At 44.4% G+C, this 16,317-nt stretch overlaps 1 protein-coding gene across 3 annotated transcripts in view; it reads right to left on the bottom strand.

Annotated features, from left to right (window-relative positions):
* Positions 1–16,317, bottom strand: part of YARS1 (tyrosyl-tRNA synthetase 1) — a 45,559-nt gene that overhangs the window by 27,559 nt on the left and 1,683 nt on the right. For 2 of the 3 annotated variants that reach the window (XM_033227249.1, XM_033227250.1), the window contains 3 exons: positions 10,668–10,814; positions 10,345–10,520; positions 4,553–4,682 (listed from right to left, as the gene is read on the bottom strand). In XM_033227249.1, the coding sequence (XP_033083140.1) occupies positions 4,553–4,682; positions 10,345–10,520; positions 10,668–10,814 (453 nt within the window). Of the gene's footprint in view, positions 1–4,552; positions 4,683–10,344; positions 10,540–10,667; positions 10,815–16,317 lie in introns of those variants that run through there. The other variant, XM_033227252.1, reaches the window with a different exon arrangement.

Below are 16,317 nucleotides of genomic sequence, written 5' to 3'. Positions count from 1 at the left end.
GGGACATGCCACCACACCTGGCTAATTTTTGTATTATTTGGTAGGGGTTTCACCATATTGGTCAGGCTGGTCTTGAACTCCCCACCTCAAGTGATCTGCCTGTCTTGGCCTCCCAAAGTGTTGGGATTACAGGCGCCAGCCACTGCACCCAGCTCCAGGTTTAACCTTGGAAAACGTCTCTTTAAGGTGACAAGGGAAATTTTTATTTTCTCATATCAAACATTATAGAGGGCTAGATGTATTGGCTCATGCCTGCAATTTCAGCACTTTGGGAGACTAAGGCAGGAGGATCACTTGAGGCCAGGAGTTCAAGACCAGCCTAGGCAACATAGTGAGACCCTGTCGCTACAAAAATTTTAAGAAAATTATACAGATATACAAAGAAAAAGTTAAGTCTATCCATATTTTCATCTTGCCTTCACAAGGTAACCAGTATCAACAGCTTGGTTTGTATATTTCTTTTTTTTTTTTTTTGAGATGAGTCTCGCAGTGTCTGTCACCCAGGCTGGAGTGCAGTAGTGCGATCTTGCCTCACTGCAAGCTCTGCCTCCTGGGTTCACACCATTCTCCTGCCTCAGCCTCCCGAGTAGCTGGGACTACAGGCGCCCGCCACCACACCCAGCTGATTTTTTGTATTTTTAGTAGAGACAGGGTTTCACCGTGTTAGCCAGGATGGTCTCGATCTCCTGACCTCGTGATCCGCCTGCCTCGGCCTCTCAAAGTGCTGGGATTACAGGCATGAGCCACTGCGCCGGTCTGGTTTGTATTTTTCTATCCTTTTCCTTGCTCATACAAATATACGTGCACACAAAGGAAACAGAAGGCTGTTTCTTTTAAACAAAACGTGTTTGTTTTGTTTAACAGAAAATAGGATCATGCTCAAATTTATTTTCACATATCACTCTGAAGTTTATTTCCTTTATTAAGATTATGATAAAAAGGATTATGATTAACATAAAGATGTATGAGATGAACAATGTCTTAAAGGACAGACAGGTAGCGAAGGAATTATAATGGAAGAAGTAAAAGAGCATCCCAGGAAGCAGGGGAGGAATAGGAGAGACACACAGGAAAGTCTATAGATTGGAGAAGGAACAGCAAATGCATGTATTTAACTGGTGCCAGGAGAGAGGTTTGTGTACAGTACAGGCATACCTCAGAGACACTCTGGGTTCAGTTCCAGACAGCCACAATAAAGTGAGTCACTTGGATTTTTTTGTTTCCCAGTGCATATAAAAGTTGTGGTTACACTATACCGTAGTCTATTTAAAGTGTGTAATAGCCTTATGTCTACAAAAACGTACATAGTTTAATTTGGTTAAGGTATGGCCAAAAATGCTAACCATCATCTGAGCCTTCAGCAAGTCATAATCTTGCTGGTGAAGGTCTTTCCTCCATGTCTGATAGCTGCTGGCTGATCAGGGTGGTGGCTGCTGAAGGCTGCAGTGGCTGTGGCAATTCCTTAAAATAAGACAACAATGAAGTTTGCCACATCAATTGACTCTTCCTTTCATGAAAGCTTTATCTGGTGCAGGTGATGCTGTTTGATAGCGTTCTGTCCACAATAGAACTTCTTTCAATACTGGAGTCTATCCTCTCAAACCCTGCTGCTGCTTTATCAACTAAGTTTATGTAATATTCAAAATTCTTTGTTGCCATTTCAACAATGTTCGCAGAATCCTCACCAGTAGTTTCCATTTCAAGAAACCACTTTCTTTGCTCATCCATAAGAAGCAATTCCTCATCTGTTCAAAATTTATCATGAGATTGCAGCAATTCAGTCACATCTTCAGGCTCCACTCCTAATTATAGTTCTCTTGTTATTTCTACTCCATCTACAGTGACTTCCCTCACTGAAGTCTTGAACCCCTCAAAGTCGCCCATGACAGTTACCATCCACTTCTTCCAAACTCCTGTTAATATGGATATTTTTACTTCCTCCCATGAATCACGGATATTCTTAATAACACCTAGAATGCTGGATCCTTTTCAGAGGTTTTCAGTTTACTTTGCCCAGATCCATCACAGGAATCACTATCTATGGCAGCTATAGCCTTTTGAAACGTATTTCTTAAATAGTAGGACTTGAAAGTCGAAATCACTCGATCCATGGGCTATAGAATGGATGTTATGTTAGCAGGCATGAAAATAACATTCAACTCCTGAACATCTCAAGCTCTACAGAAGCTCTCCATCAGAGCTCTTAGGTGACCAGGTGCACTGTCAATGAGCAGTAATGTTTTGAAAAGAATCCTTCTTTCTGAGGAGTAGGTCTCAAAAGTGGGCTTAAAATGCTTAGTAAATCATACTGTTAACAGATGTGCTACTATCCAGACTTTGTTGTTCCAATTATAAAGCACAGGCAGAGTAGACTTAGCATAATTCTTTTTTGAGATGGAGTCTCACTCTGTTACCCAGGCTGGAGTGCAGTGGTGTGATCTCGGCTCACTGCAACCTCCACCTCCAGGTTTAAGTGATTCTCCTGCCTCAGCCTCCTGACTATAGCTGGGACTACAGACGCGTGCCACAATGCCTGGCTAATTTTTTTTGTTTTTTGAGACGGAGTCTTGCATTGTCGCCCAGGTTGGAGTGAATGGCGCAATCTCGGCTCACTGCAACCTCTGCCTCCCGGGTTCAAGCAATTGTCCTGCCTCAGCCTCCTGAGTAGCTGGGACTACAGGTGTGTGCCACCACACCCAGCTAATTTTTATATTTTTAGTAGAGATGCAGTTTCACTATGATAGCCTGGCTAGTCTCGAACTCCTGACCTCGTGATTCGTCTGCCTCAGCCTCCCAAAGTGCTGAGTTACAGGTGTGAGCCGCCACGCCTGGCCTAATTTTTCTTTCTTTTTTTTTTGTAGTTTTAGTAGAGACAGGGTTTCACCATGTTGGCCAGGCTGGTCTTGAACTCCTGGCCTCAAGTGATCTGCTCACCTCGACCTCCCAAAGTGCTGGGATTATAGGCATGAGCCACCATGCCCGGCCTGTATAGCATAATTCTTAAAGGCACTAGGATTTTTGGAATGTAAATGAGCATTGGCTTCAACTTCAAGTCATCAGCTGTATTAACTTCTAACAAGAGATTCAACCTGTCCTTTGAAGATCTGAAGCCAGGAATCAAGTTCTCTCTAGCTATGAAAGTCCTAGATGGCATCTTCTTCCGATAAAAGGCTATTTCATCTACCTTGAAAATCCACCGTGTAGTGTAGCCACCTTCATCAATGATCTTATCTAGATCTTCTGGGTAACTTGCTGCAACTTCTACATCAGCGCTTGCTGCTTCACCTTGCACTTTTACATTATAAAGATAGCTTTTTTCCCTTTAAACATCATGAACCAATCTCTGCTAGCTTCAAACTTTTCTTGTGCATCTTCCTGACTTCTCTCAGCCTTCATAAAACTGAAGACAATTAAGACCTTTCTCTGGAGTAGGCTTTAGCTTAAGGTAATATTATGGCTGGTTTGCTCTTCCATCCAGACTATTACAATTTTCTCCATATCAGCATAAGTGAAACTTACGTCTGTTTCACTTCCTATTTTTCAGGTGTTCAGTGGAGTAGCACTTTGAATTTCCTTCAAGAATTTTCCCTTTGGATTCACAACTTGGCTATTTGGTGCAAAAGGCCCAGCTTTCTGCCTGCCTCGGCTTTTGACATTCCTTCCTCACTAAGCTTAATCATTTCTAGGTGTAGATTTAAAGTGAGCGATGTGCGGCTGGGTGCGGTAGCTCAAGCCTATAATCCCAGCACTGTGGTAGGCCAAGGTGGGTAGATCACAAGGTCAGGAGTTTAAGACCAGCCTGGCCAAGATGGTGAAACCCCATCTCTACTAAAAATAACAGAAAAATCAGCTGGGTGTGGTAGCAGGCACCTGTCATCCCAGCTACTCGGGAGGCTGAGGCAGAGAATTGCTTGAACCCGGGAGGCGGAGGCTGCAGTGAGCCAAGATCGCGTCACTGCACTCCAGCCTGGGTGACAGAGCGAGACTCTGTCTCAAAAAAATAAAAAAATAAAAAAAAAAAAAAATAAATAAATAAATAAATAAAGTGAGAGATGTGTGACTCTCCCTTACACTTCAACACTTAGAGGCCACTGTAGGGTTATTGATTAGCCTTATTTCAGTATTGTCCTGTTTCAGGACATAAGGAGGCCAGGAGAGTGGCGAAATGACTGGGTGGCAGAGGAGGCGGAACACACACAATATTTGTTAAGTTCGTTGTCTCATATGGGCATAGTTTGGGGTGCCCCAAAACAATTATAATATTAACATCAAAGGTCACAGATCGCATATAACCATGCAGATATGATAATAATGAAAAAGCTTGAAATATTGTGAGAACTACCAAAATGTGGCACAGAGACACGAAGTGAGCACATGCTGTTGGAAAAATGGTACTGGTGGACTTGCCGGACACAGGGTTGCCACACACCTTCAATTTGTAAAAAACACACTCTCTGCGTAGTGCAGTAAAGCAAAGCGCAATGAGATATGCCTATCATCAAACCAGAGCAGAAAAGGTCACCGGGCCATTCCATCCCACTTAATTAAGTACCTGCAGTCCGGGGTACAAAAGGCCACTCAGCAAAGGGTGCTCCACTTGCTTTACCACCTCAGCTCCAGCCTTCTTGGAATCGTGCTGTGTGACCACGGAGGAGAGTCTGTACACATCCAGTGTGTACTCTCTGAAGAGGAAAGGAAGAGGGGACAGCTGTAAACCTGGGCCCAGGCCTCGGTTTCCTAGGGCAATCTAAAGCACATTAATTTATTTCCCTAACCTTAGTGTAACCAGGGATCTCAGTTTTAAAAATATATTTTAATCACCAACTTTCTTCTTCTTCTTTCCCTCCCTTCTGGCAATGCATGCTTATGTAATTATGTTCTTGCTTAAGAAATTCCAGAGAGGAGGGTGAGGGTTCAAAAACTACCTATTGGGTATTGTGCTGATTACCCGGGTGACAAAATTGTCTGTACACCAAACTCCTGTCACATGTAATTTACCCAAATCTGCACATGCAACCCTTGAATCTAAAATAAAAGTTGGAAAAAAAGAAAGAGATTCCAGAAGCTAATCTTGAAACAAACTAGGCATGGAGCCCAGACTGCAGAATCCTCCTGCTCAGAGTGAGTCTGGAACAATTAGTCCATCACCATCAGTCTGAAGTCAAGATAACAGCAACCATACCTCCTGACAGGCAATTATGCAAGACAGCCATCAGAACAAAGACACACAGACCCTGCATTCTCACCACTCCTGCATGTCTCCCATACCAAGCCTCCCTTTAAAAACACTATGGTAAAATTTAGAATTTAAGATGGTACTTTAGTACACTAGTTCACCATCTTCTCTGTTTGTTGGTTCTCTGATTAAACCTGCTTTTCCTCCCACCAACCCTTGTATCTTGTGTCTGGCTTTCAAGTATCCGGGCAGCCAAACCTGAGTCCAGTTACACTAGGACATTCAAACAGAGCACTGCCTGGTAGCTTCTAAAATGGGATGGACTTATCCTCTTAACTAAAATACTACTTTATTTCTTTCTTTCTTTATTTATTTAGAGAGACAGAGTCTCGCTCTGTCACCCAGACTGGAGTGCAGTGGCATGATCTGGGCTCACTGCAAGCTCCGCCTCCCAGGTTCACGCCATTCTCCCGCCTCAGCCTCCTGAGTGGCTGGGACTACAGGCGACCACCACCATGCCCGGCTAATTTTTTGTGTGTTTTTAGTAGACATGGAGTTTCATTGTGTTAGCCAGGATGGTGTCAATCTCCTGATCTCGTGATCCGCCCGTCTTGGTCTCCCAAAGTGCTGGGATTACGAGTGTGAGCCACCGCGCCTGGCCAATATTAATTTATTTTTATGTTTTTCCTTTTATCTTTTTTTTTTTTGAGACAGGGTCTCACTCTGTTGTTGGGCTGGAACACAGTGGTGTGATCAGAGCTCACTGCAGCCTCAATCTCCCTGGGCTTAGGTGATCCTCCCATCTCAGCCTCCAGAGGAACTAGAACTACAGGCATGTGCCACCACACATGGCTAATTTTTCTATTTTTTGTAGAGATGTGGTTCCCCCACATTGCCCAGGCTGGTCTGGAACTGCTGGGCTCCAGCAATCTACCCACCCCAGCCTGCCAAAGTGCTGGGATTACAGGTATGAGCCACAGTACCAGGCTTCTTTTTCCTTTTAAAAAGAGGGCTTTAATTAGTATTTTTCTTCACTTCTGGAAAATGTTCTGCCATTATCTCTTGAAATACTGCTTCGGGCCGGGCACGGTGGCTCAAGCCTGTAATCCCAGCACTTTGGGGGCCGAGACGGGCGGATCACAAGGTCAGGAGATCAAGACCATCCTGGCGAACACAGTGAAACCCCGTCTCTACTAAAAATACAAAAAACTAGCCGGGCGATGTGGCGGGCGCCTGTAGTCCCAGTTACTTGGGAGGCTGAGGCAGGAGAATGGCGGGAACCCGGGAGGTGGAGCTTGCAGTGAGCTGAGATCTGGCCACTGCACTCCAGCCTGGGCGACAGAGCAAGACTCCGCCTCAAAAAAAAAAAAAAAAAAAAAAAGAAATACTGCTTCTCTGCCATTCTCCTTCAGTCTCTTCATTTGGAATGCCTTTTCAACTGTTATCAAAATTTCCCAGTCTATTTCCATGTTTTTTTGTTTTTGAGACAGAATCTTGCTCTATTGCCCAGGCTGCAGTATAATAGCACAATCATAGTCACTACAGCTTCGATCTCAGCTCAAGTGATCCTCCCACCTCAGCCTCTCAAGTAGCTGGGATTACAGGTGCATGCCATGATGCCTAGCTAATTTTTTTGACTTTTAGTAGAGATGAGGTCTCACTATGTTGCCCACTCTGGTCTCAAATTCCTGAGCTCAAGTGATTCTCCTGCCTTGGCCTCGCATAGTGCTGGGATTACAGGCATGAGCCACTGCATTCAGCACCCTCGCCCCCTGCCATTTTTTTTTTTTTTGAGACAGAGTCTCACTCTGTTGCCCAGGCTGGAGTGCAGTGGTGTGATCTTGGCTCACTGCAACCTCTGCCCTGTAGGTTCAAGCAAGTCTCCTGCCTCAGCCTCCCGAGTACTGGGATTACAGGCATGCATCACCATGCCTGGCTAATTTTTGTATTTTTAGTAGAGACAGGGTTTCACCATGTTGGCCAGGCTGGTCTTGAACTCCTGACCTCAGGTGATCCACCTGCCTCAGCTTCCCAAAGTGCTGGGATTACAGGCGTGAGCCACCATGCCTGGCCCTAAAGTCATTTTTGTATATAGAAAAATATCAAGTGACTTTAAAGCAAGATCACTTTATTTATCCCAGCTTCCCATATCCCAAATTCTCTTAAGTTCTTGGAGAATAAAAACCATGCCTATGTTCTTCACAGGTATAACCCCAGTGCCTAGACTAGTGTCTCGCACATAGGAAGAATTCAATACATATTTGCAAGACTCACTCCCTCACCTTATTCAGGTTTCTGCCTAACGTCATTTTAGTAGAGGGCTTCCCTAACCATCTCATTCAAATTGAAACCCCCCGTTTCCCGAAAACTTTCTCTACCCTGGCTTGCCTGCTTTGTTTCAGCTATTGCCATCTGACACACATATAACTTATTATTTACTGTCTGTGTTTCCTTGCTGGAATGTAAGCCCCATTAGGATAGGGACTTTTGTTTTGGCTTACTTTTGCATATCCAGTATCTAGAACAGTGCTTATCATATACCAGGGGCTCCATAAAGATCTGTAGATTAAATGTAAAAATGAATAAAATTTCAGGTACTCTACAAAGGCTGTAGATTCAAAGATGTTCATATGCTTTATTTAGTCATTTCTTTTTCTTTCTTCTCTTTTGAGATGGAGTCTCACTCTGTTGCCCAGGCTGGAGTGCAGTGGTATGATCTCCACTCACTGCAATCTCCACCTCCTGGGTTTAAGTGATTCTCCTGCCTCAGCCTCCCGACTAGCTGGGACTACAGACGCACGCCACAATGCCTGGCTAATGTTTTTTCTTTTTTGAGTGGGAGTCTTGCATTGTCGCCCGGGCTGGAGTGCAATGGCACGATCTCGACTCACTGCGACCTCCACCTCCCAGGTTCAAGCAATTGTCCTGCCTCAGCCTCCCAAGTAGCTGGGACTACAGGTGCATGCCACCACACCCAGCTAATTTTTATATTTTTAGTAGAGACGCAGTTTCACTACGATGGCTAGGCTAGTTTCGAACTCCTGACCTCGTGATTTGCCTGCCTCAGCCTCCCAAAGTGCTGAGCTACAGGTGTGAGCCACCATGCCTGGCCTAATTTTTTGTATTTTTTAGTAGAGACGGGGTTTTGCTGTGTTGGCTAGACTGGTCTCAAACTCCTGGCCTCCAGTAATCTGCCTACCTCAGCCTTCCAAAGCACTGGGATTACAGGTGTGAGCCACCATTGCCTGGCCCTATTTTTCTTTCTTTCTTTTCTTTTTTTGAGAGATGGGGACTTGCTATGTTGGCCAGGGTAGTCTTGAACTCTTGGCCTCAAGCAATTCTCCTAGCTTGGCCTCTCAAAGTGCTCAGATTATAGACATGAGCCACCCTGCCCAGCCTATATGCTTTATTTAAAGCCCTAAATGTATCAATAGTGGGGAATGGTAAAGAAAATTATATTAGATGCAGTAAAAAGAGAAATCTACTAGTAAGCAAGAGATCTGGGTTCACATCCTGATTCATTTACTTACTAGATATATAAACTTGGGAAAGTTAAATCTGAATTAATTTCCTTATCTGTGAAACAGGACAAAATAATGCTCATTTTAAAAAGTTGTTCTAAGGGTTTAAATGCAAAAGTGACTAATAGAGTGCTATGTACTTATACATGCATATCTGAGGTTTTAAAAATTTTTAAATGTGAAGACAATGAGGGAGCATGGGGGAATTACTTAAGAAAGAGTAAGTTAGGCCAGGCATGGTGGCTCACACCTGTAATACCAGCACTTTGGGAGGCTGAGGCAGGCGGATCACAAAGTCAGGAGATCGAGACCATCCTGGCTAACATGGTGAAACCCCATCTCTACTAAAAATACAAAAAAATTAACCGAGCGAGGTGGTGGGTGCCTGTAGTCCCAGCTACTCGGAGGTTGAGGCAGGAGAATGGTGTGAAGTCGGGAGGCGGAGCTTGCACTGAGGTGAGATCACGCCACTGTACTCCAGCCTGGGTGACAGAGCAAGACTCGGTCTCAAAAAATATAAATAAAAATAAAAAAAAAGAAAGAGTAAGTTAGGTCGGGGGCAATGGCTCATGCCTGTAATCCCAGCACTTTGAAAGACCGAGGCGGGAGGGTCACCTGAGGTTGGGAGTTCAGTACCAGCTTGACCAACATGGAGTAACCCTGTCTCTACTAAAAATACTAAATTAGTTGGGTGTGGTGGTGCATGCCTGTAATCCCAGCTACTTGGGAGGCTGAGGGAGGAGAATCACTTGAACCCAGAAGACGGAGGTTGCAGTGAGAAAAGACTGCGCCATTGCACTCCAGCCTGGGCAACGAAAGCGAAACTCCATCTCAAAAAAAAAAAAAAAAAAGAAAGAAAGAAAGAAAGAGTAAGTTAAACATCACAACATGAAATATCTATGCTAACATACCAAATATGAACAAAACTCACAAAGATAAAAAGTAATAACAATTGTTGGGGTGGTGAAAAATAAGTGAAATATTTTTCTTTCACTTTTCTTTTCTTATTATTTGCTGAGGCTGGAAGAGAAAGGGAGGCTGAATTGTTCACAATCACTCTCCCATATGCTGTGAGTTCTGCAAGGCCAAGGACTTTGTTATGGTTATGTTTGTATTTCCAGCAAATACGACAGTATTGTTTTTTTTTTTTTTTTTTTTTTTGAGATGGAGTCTCGCTCTGTTGCCCAGGCTGGAGTGCAGTGGCCGGATCTCAGCTCACTGCAAGCTCCGCCTCCCGGGTTCACGCCATTCTCCCGCCTCAGCCTCCCGAGTAGCTGGGACTACAGGCGCCTGCCACCTCGCCCGGCTAGTTTTTTGTATTTTTTAGTAGAGACGGGGTTTCACCATGTTAGCCAGGATGGTCTCGATCTCCTGATCTTGTGATCCGCCCATCTCGGCCTTCCAAAGTGCTGGGATTACAGGCTTGAGCCACCACGCCCGGCCAATACGACAGTATTAAGGCATTTACTAGTCAGTACACTTCTGATGGATGAATTACAAGGACAATGAGTATAAAGTTTTAAACGGTTCTTAATAGGTCACGCCAGACAGCTTCTAATTTAAATGTAAAGAATGCCTGGACTCCACAGGCCTGTAATTAGCTAGCAGCACCAGAGCCACAAGGAGGGTGGATGATCAAGCACTTACTTGCTGAGCTGGTAATCAGTGCCTTTGATGAACTTGAGCTTCTCCAAGGGCACACTAATGCTCTCCAGCATTGCTTTGATCACATTCTCATAGTAACTGACTCGGAGTTCTAGAAGTTCCCATGGGGCTTTCATGTTATCCAGGTATGCGTGAAGGTCCGCAAACAGAATTGTTACCTGGATAAGAGATAAGGGGCTACCAAAATGTGAATTTGTCCAGTTACCTCCAACCTATCTCCTCCAGCCCCACCCTGTCCTTGTTAAGTCTCTCTGGGGTCTCCTTTGGGTCATTCCCCAAGGGCTTATAATAGCATTAGTTCTTACCTCACATCCTGCCTTCAAGAAGTCTGCAATCTTTGACATGGGCACAAAGTAAGCCACATGTGGTTTGCCCGTAGTTGCTGTTCCCCAGTAAATTTTAAGTTCCCGCTCCTTCAGTATCTCCTTCAGCTTATCTTCCCCCAGAACCTCCTGTTGTGGAAGCAGAAGAGTTAGTTTAATGTCGGTGTCCCACCTTGCTCATCCTTTACCGTGTAACAAGGAAAACAAAAGGATGTGTCACTGGAGATCCAGGCTCAGAGCCATCAAGGAGGTCCAGCCATGCTCTCAGTGTGGATGTGATACCCTACCTTGTTTTAATCTGAATTGACTCTCCCTTCACTGAGAGAGCCAGACAAACTCCATTTTGGCTCCTTCACTTGCAGCCCCTTGCAGCCTCTTACCCACCCCCTTCCTCAAGGACTTAACTTGTGCAAGCTGACTCCCAGTACATCAAAGAATGCAATTAACTGATAAGATACTGTGGCAAGCTATATTGCAGTTCCCAGGAATTCACCCGGTTGATAGTACCCTAAGCCCCCGCATTTGTGTCTGGTTGATGGTACCCAAAGCCTCCGCGTCTATCACCTTGTGATGGATTTAAAGCCCCTGCACCTGGAACTGTTTGTTTTCCCATAACCATTTTTTTTTTTTTAACTTTTTTGCCTGTTTTACTCCTGTAAGATTACTTCAGCTAGGCTCCCCCTCCCCTTTCTAAACCAAAGTATAAACCATTTGTCTTTTTAACTTTTTTGCCTGTTTTACTTCTGTAAGATTATTTCAGCTAGGCTCCCCCTCCCCTTTCTAAACCAAAGTATAAAAGAAAATCTAGCCCCTTCTTCAGGGCCGAGAGAATTTTGAGCACTAGCCGTCTCTCAGTCGCTGGCTAATAAAGGACTCCTGAATTCATCTCAGAGTGTGGCGTTTCTATATAACTTGCTCAGTTACAACATGGAGAGCCAATGTAAAGTTGATGCTGCTGCTAGTATAAGCCCCGATGCTGGGGAGTGGGGACATGCCCCTAACTGCATCTTTGCCTGTAGCTACCTGTAAACCAAAACTAAACTCTAAGCCCCCCAACTGATGGAATGGACTCCACATTTTGGCCAACGGGATCCCAAAGAAACCTAAAAAACTAGTTCAGGCCAACGCAGGAAGGAAGGGTCTGACTTGCCTCATTATATCTTTCTCCCTTTGGAGTATATTTATTCACTTATTTTTTTGAGACAAGATCTTGCTATGCTGCCCTGGCTGGAGTCCAGTTGTGCAAACACAGCTCACTGCAGCCTCGACCTCCAGGCTCAACAATCCTCCCACTTCAGCCTTCCTAGTAGCTTGGGGCTACCAGCGCATGTATGCCTGGCTAGTTTTTTTGGTAGTAGAGAAGTCTCACTATGTTGCCCAGGCTGATCTTGAATTCTTGGACACAAGTGATCCTCTGGCCTCAGTCTCCCAAAGTGCTGGGATTATAGGCGTGCGCCACCCCACCTAGTGATCCTCTGGGGTTTAGGCACAACTGACCAGCATGAACATTAAAACACAGATAGTAAGACTGACAAAACAAACTCTCTGTAGCAATAAGATACCAAATTCCAACCTGATTCTGGTATAGCACCACAAGACAGATAGCAGACCCTAAAGGAAATCAAAGTATTTTACCCCAAAAGATATTTATTTGACATATTTTGAAATGACCCTGCAAAACTGTCTCTTGTGGGGGGAAATGTGCGTTCTGTAGAGAAATCTCCTACCCATACTAAGTCTTTTCTGGAGAGTCTGACACCTTTTAAGGTCAGATAACAGACATTCACCATCAATTCTCTCTGAAGCCAGCTACCTGGAGGCTTTATCTACATGACAAGAACCCTGGCTTCAGCTGGGTACAGTGGCTCAGGCCTGTAATCCCAGCACTTTGGGAGGCCAAGGCAGGTGGATCACGAGGTCAGGAGTTCGAGACCAGCCTGGCCAACATGGCAAAACCCTGTCTCTACTAAGCATACAAAAATTAGCAGAGCATGGTGGCAGGTGCTTGTAACCCCAGCTACTCAGGAGGCTGAGACAGGAGAATCGCTTGAACCTGGAAGGCGGAGATTGTAGTGAGCCAATATTGCACCATTGCACTCCAGCCTGGGCAACAAGAACAAGATTATGTCTCAAAAAAAAAAAAAAAACCAACCATGGCTTCCACAACCCTCCTTATCTTAACTCAGCTGACTTCAACTCTTCAGGCAGAGTTTAACTCTTTCAATCAATTGCCAATCAGGAAATCTTTGAATCCACCTATAACCTAGAACTCCCACCCCCTTTCTGGGCAAACCAATGTATACCTTACTTGTATTGATTTATGTTTTTGCCTGTAACTTCTGTCTCCCCAAAATGTATAAAACGAAGCTGTAACCCAACCACCTTGGACACATGTTCTCAGAACTTACTAAGGCTGTGTCAGGTGCCATGGTCTTTAACCTTAGCAAAAGAAACCTCTAAATTCATTGAGACTTGTCTCGGATACTTTTTGTTTTTTTAAGATGGAGTCTCACTCTGTCACCCAGGCTGGAGTGCAGTGCTGTGATCTCTGCTCACTGCAACCTCCGCCTCTGGGGTTCAAGTGATTCTTCTGCCTCAGCTTCCAGAGTAGCTGACGTTACAGGCGTGCACCACCACACTCAGCTAATTGTTTGTATTTTTAGTAGAGATGGGGTTTCACCATGTTGGTCAGGTTGGTCTCAACTTCTGACCTCAAATGATCCACCTGCCTCAGCCTCCCAAAGTGCTGGGATTATAGGTGTGAGCCACTACACCTGGCCTCAGATACTTTTTGGTTTACATACCTCTAACTCACTCTCCTTCCTTTCATAGCCAATTTCTTGAAACAGTTGTCTCTTCTTTTGGTCTCCATTTCCTAATCTCCCATTCCAATTTGAATTCCATACCACATCATACCACTAAATTCCATATCACATCACACATAAACTTGCTAAGATCACAGAGGACCTTCATGTTGCTAAATTCAATGAGTATTTTTTAGTCCTCACTCCCTCTCAGAAGCACTCTCCTCTTTTGGTCTCCTTTATTTTATTCTCTTAGTTTTCCTCTTCTCTGCCTGCTTAGATTTCTTTGCAACTGTTCTTATTTTTCCTAGTCAATAAATATTAGCAATCCTTGGGGCTCTGGTCTTTTATCTTCTTACTCTACAGTCTCTTTAACTGATCCTCTTCAGTTGCTTCAATTACCACTGTGAGCCAGTAACTCCCAAATCTCCTGCTCACGCCCATATACAGAACCATGTTCTTGTTATCAACCCAATCATTCAAACTCAACGTGTTCAAAATAAAACTCATGCTCTTGACTTCTTACTTCACTCCCCAACCATCTTTTTCACTGATAGTTTCACTCCTAGTTCAGTAAATGGTACCATCATTTAGAGTTGTTCAAGGACTCCAAAACTGCTCTTCAACCCTCCTATTTCTCTCTGCCTCTACATCACCACCCAAATCCAGGCCCCATCACATCACACCAGGATTACTGTAATAGTCTCCTAACAGGTCTCCCAAATCTACTCTTACTCCTTCCAATCCATGTTCTTTTTTTTATTTTTTTGAGACGGAGTCTTGCTCTGTCACCCAAGCTGGAGGGCAGTGATGCAATCTTGAGTCACTGCAACCTCTGCCCCCGGGTTCAAACAATTCTCCTGCCTCAGTCTCCCAAGTAGCTGGAATTACAGGTGCCCGCCACCATGCCCGATAAATTTTTGTATTTTTAGTAGAGATGGGGTTTCACTATGTTGGCCAGGTTGGTCTTCAACTCCTGACCTCAAGTGATCTGCCCGCGTGGGCCTCCCAAACTGTTGGGATTACAGACATGAGCCACTGTGCCTGGCAACTCCAATCCATGTTCTAAAAGGTAGCCAGAGATAGTCTTTAAAACTCAAAAACTTCTTTAAAACTCATTTTCCTTTTTACAAACCTTTAATGATTTCTTTTTGTCCTATGACAGTATTGAAAAAATTCTAAGAGGCCAGTATACCCCTGATAAGAGGCTGTAGTGTTTCCTCAAGTTACAGTTTTGGAGGCTATTAGAAACCATGATAGACTGCTGGTTTGAATCATGTATTACCAGGACTTGTTAAAATCCTGTGCTCCAAGTCTTTTGGTAGCTGATCCCGCATGCTCAAGAGCATCCTGACTATGTGGACACTTGGAGGGTTCTCACCATCCAGGGAGATGTCACATTACTTACCCTTTAAAACCTGAGTGAGGCCGGGTGCGGTGGCTCACGCCTGTAATCCCAGCACTTTGGGAAGCCGACTTTGGCGGATAACTTGAGGTCAGGAATTTGAGACCAGCCTGGCCAACATGGTGAAACCCCGTCTCTACTAAAAATACAAAAATTAGCCCGGCGTGTTGGCACACGTCTGTAATCCCAGCTACTCAGGAGGCTGAGGCAGGAGAATCGCTTGAGCCCGGGAGGTAGAGGTTGCAGTGAGCTGAGACTGTGCCATTGCACTCCAGCCTGGGCAACAAGAGCGAAACTCCGTTTCAAAAAAAAAAAAAACCCCAAAACAAAAAACCCAATTGAGTAAATTCTAATTCGTGTATTTTTAGTCTCCAACCAGCACTATTTTATGGAGAGAGAATAGGAAACAAAGAATCTAGCTAAGGGAAGCATGCAAAAACCTTTGGTTAAGACTAAGTTGTGAATGGAATAACCCAAATGTCCATCAACCGATGAATGGAAAAACAAAATGTATACCCATACATCAGAGTATCATTCAACCATAAAAAGGAATGACGTTCGGCCGGGCGCGGTGGCTCACGCCTGTAATTCCAGCACTTTGGGAGGCCGAAGCGGGTGGATCACGAGGTCAGGAGATGGAGACCATCCTGGCTAACACGGTGAAACCCCGTCTATTAAAAATACAAAACGTTAGCCGGGCGTGGTGGCGGGCGCCTGTAGTCCCAGCTACTCGGGAGGCTGAGGCAGGAGAATGGCGTGGACCCCGGGAGGCGGAGCTTGCAGTGAGCTGAGATCGCGCCACTGCACTCCTGCCTGGGCGACAGAGCTAGACTCTGTCTCAAAAACAAAACAAAACAATAAAAGGAACGAGGTTCTATTAGGTGCAAATACATGCATGAACTTTGAAAACATTATGCTAAGTGCAAAAAGTCAGCCGCAGCAAGACACATATTGTATGATTCTACTCACAGGAAATGCCCAGAATAGGCAAATACCTGGAGACAGAGAGTAGATTAGTGTTTCCCTAAGGCTAGGAGTAGTGGGTAATAGGTAGCGTTTGCTAATGGGTGCAAGTTTTATTAGATTAGTGTGATGGTTGCACAATCTTGTGAACATACTAAAACCCACTGAATTGTACACTTTAAAAGGGTGAATTTTACAGTATGTGAATTACATCTCAAAAAAAAAAAAAAAAAAGAGCAGGCTGTGGCCCAACTGATGTATCACTGCTCTTTGAAGAAAGCACAATTTAAAATTGAACAGAATAAGGCCTGAAAGGCCCCCGTGACTTGGACCCTGCCTACCTCTCCTAAACAAATAAACAAATAAAATGTATAGCATGTAGAAATAATAACAGAAAAAAAAGGCAGAGCAAGGGATGGGGCAGTTCTGGTGCCAGAGGGTTTGTTATTTAAATAAAGTG

The sequence above is a fragment of the Trachypithecus francoisi genome, unplaced genomic scaffold (genome assembly GCF_009764315.1).
Source record: "Trachypithecus francoisi isolate TF-2019V2 unplaced genomic scaffold, Tfra_2.0 Lachesis_group12, whole genome shotgun sequence".
Classification (NCBI taxonomy): Eukaryota; Metazoa; Chordata; class Mammalia; order Primates; family Cercopithecidae; genus Trachypithecus; species Trachypithecus francoisi.
This window is presented reverse-complemented; position numbering and strand designations above follow the sequence as displayed.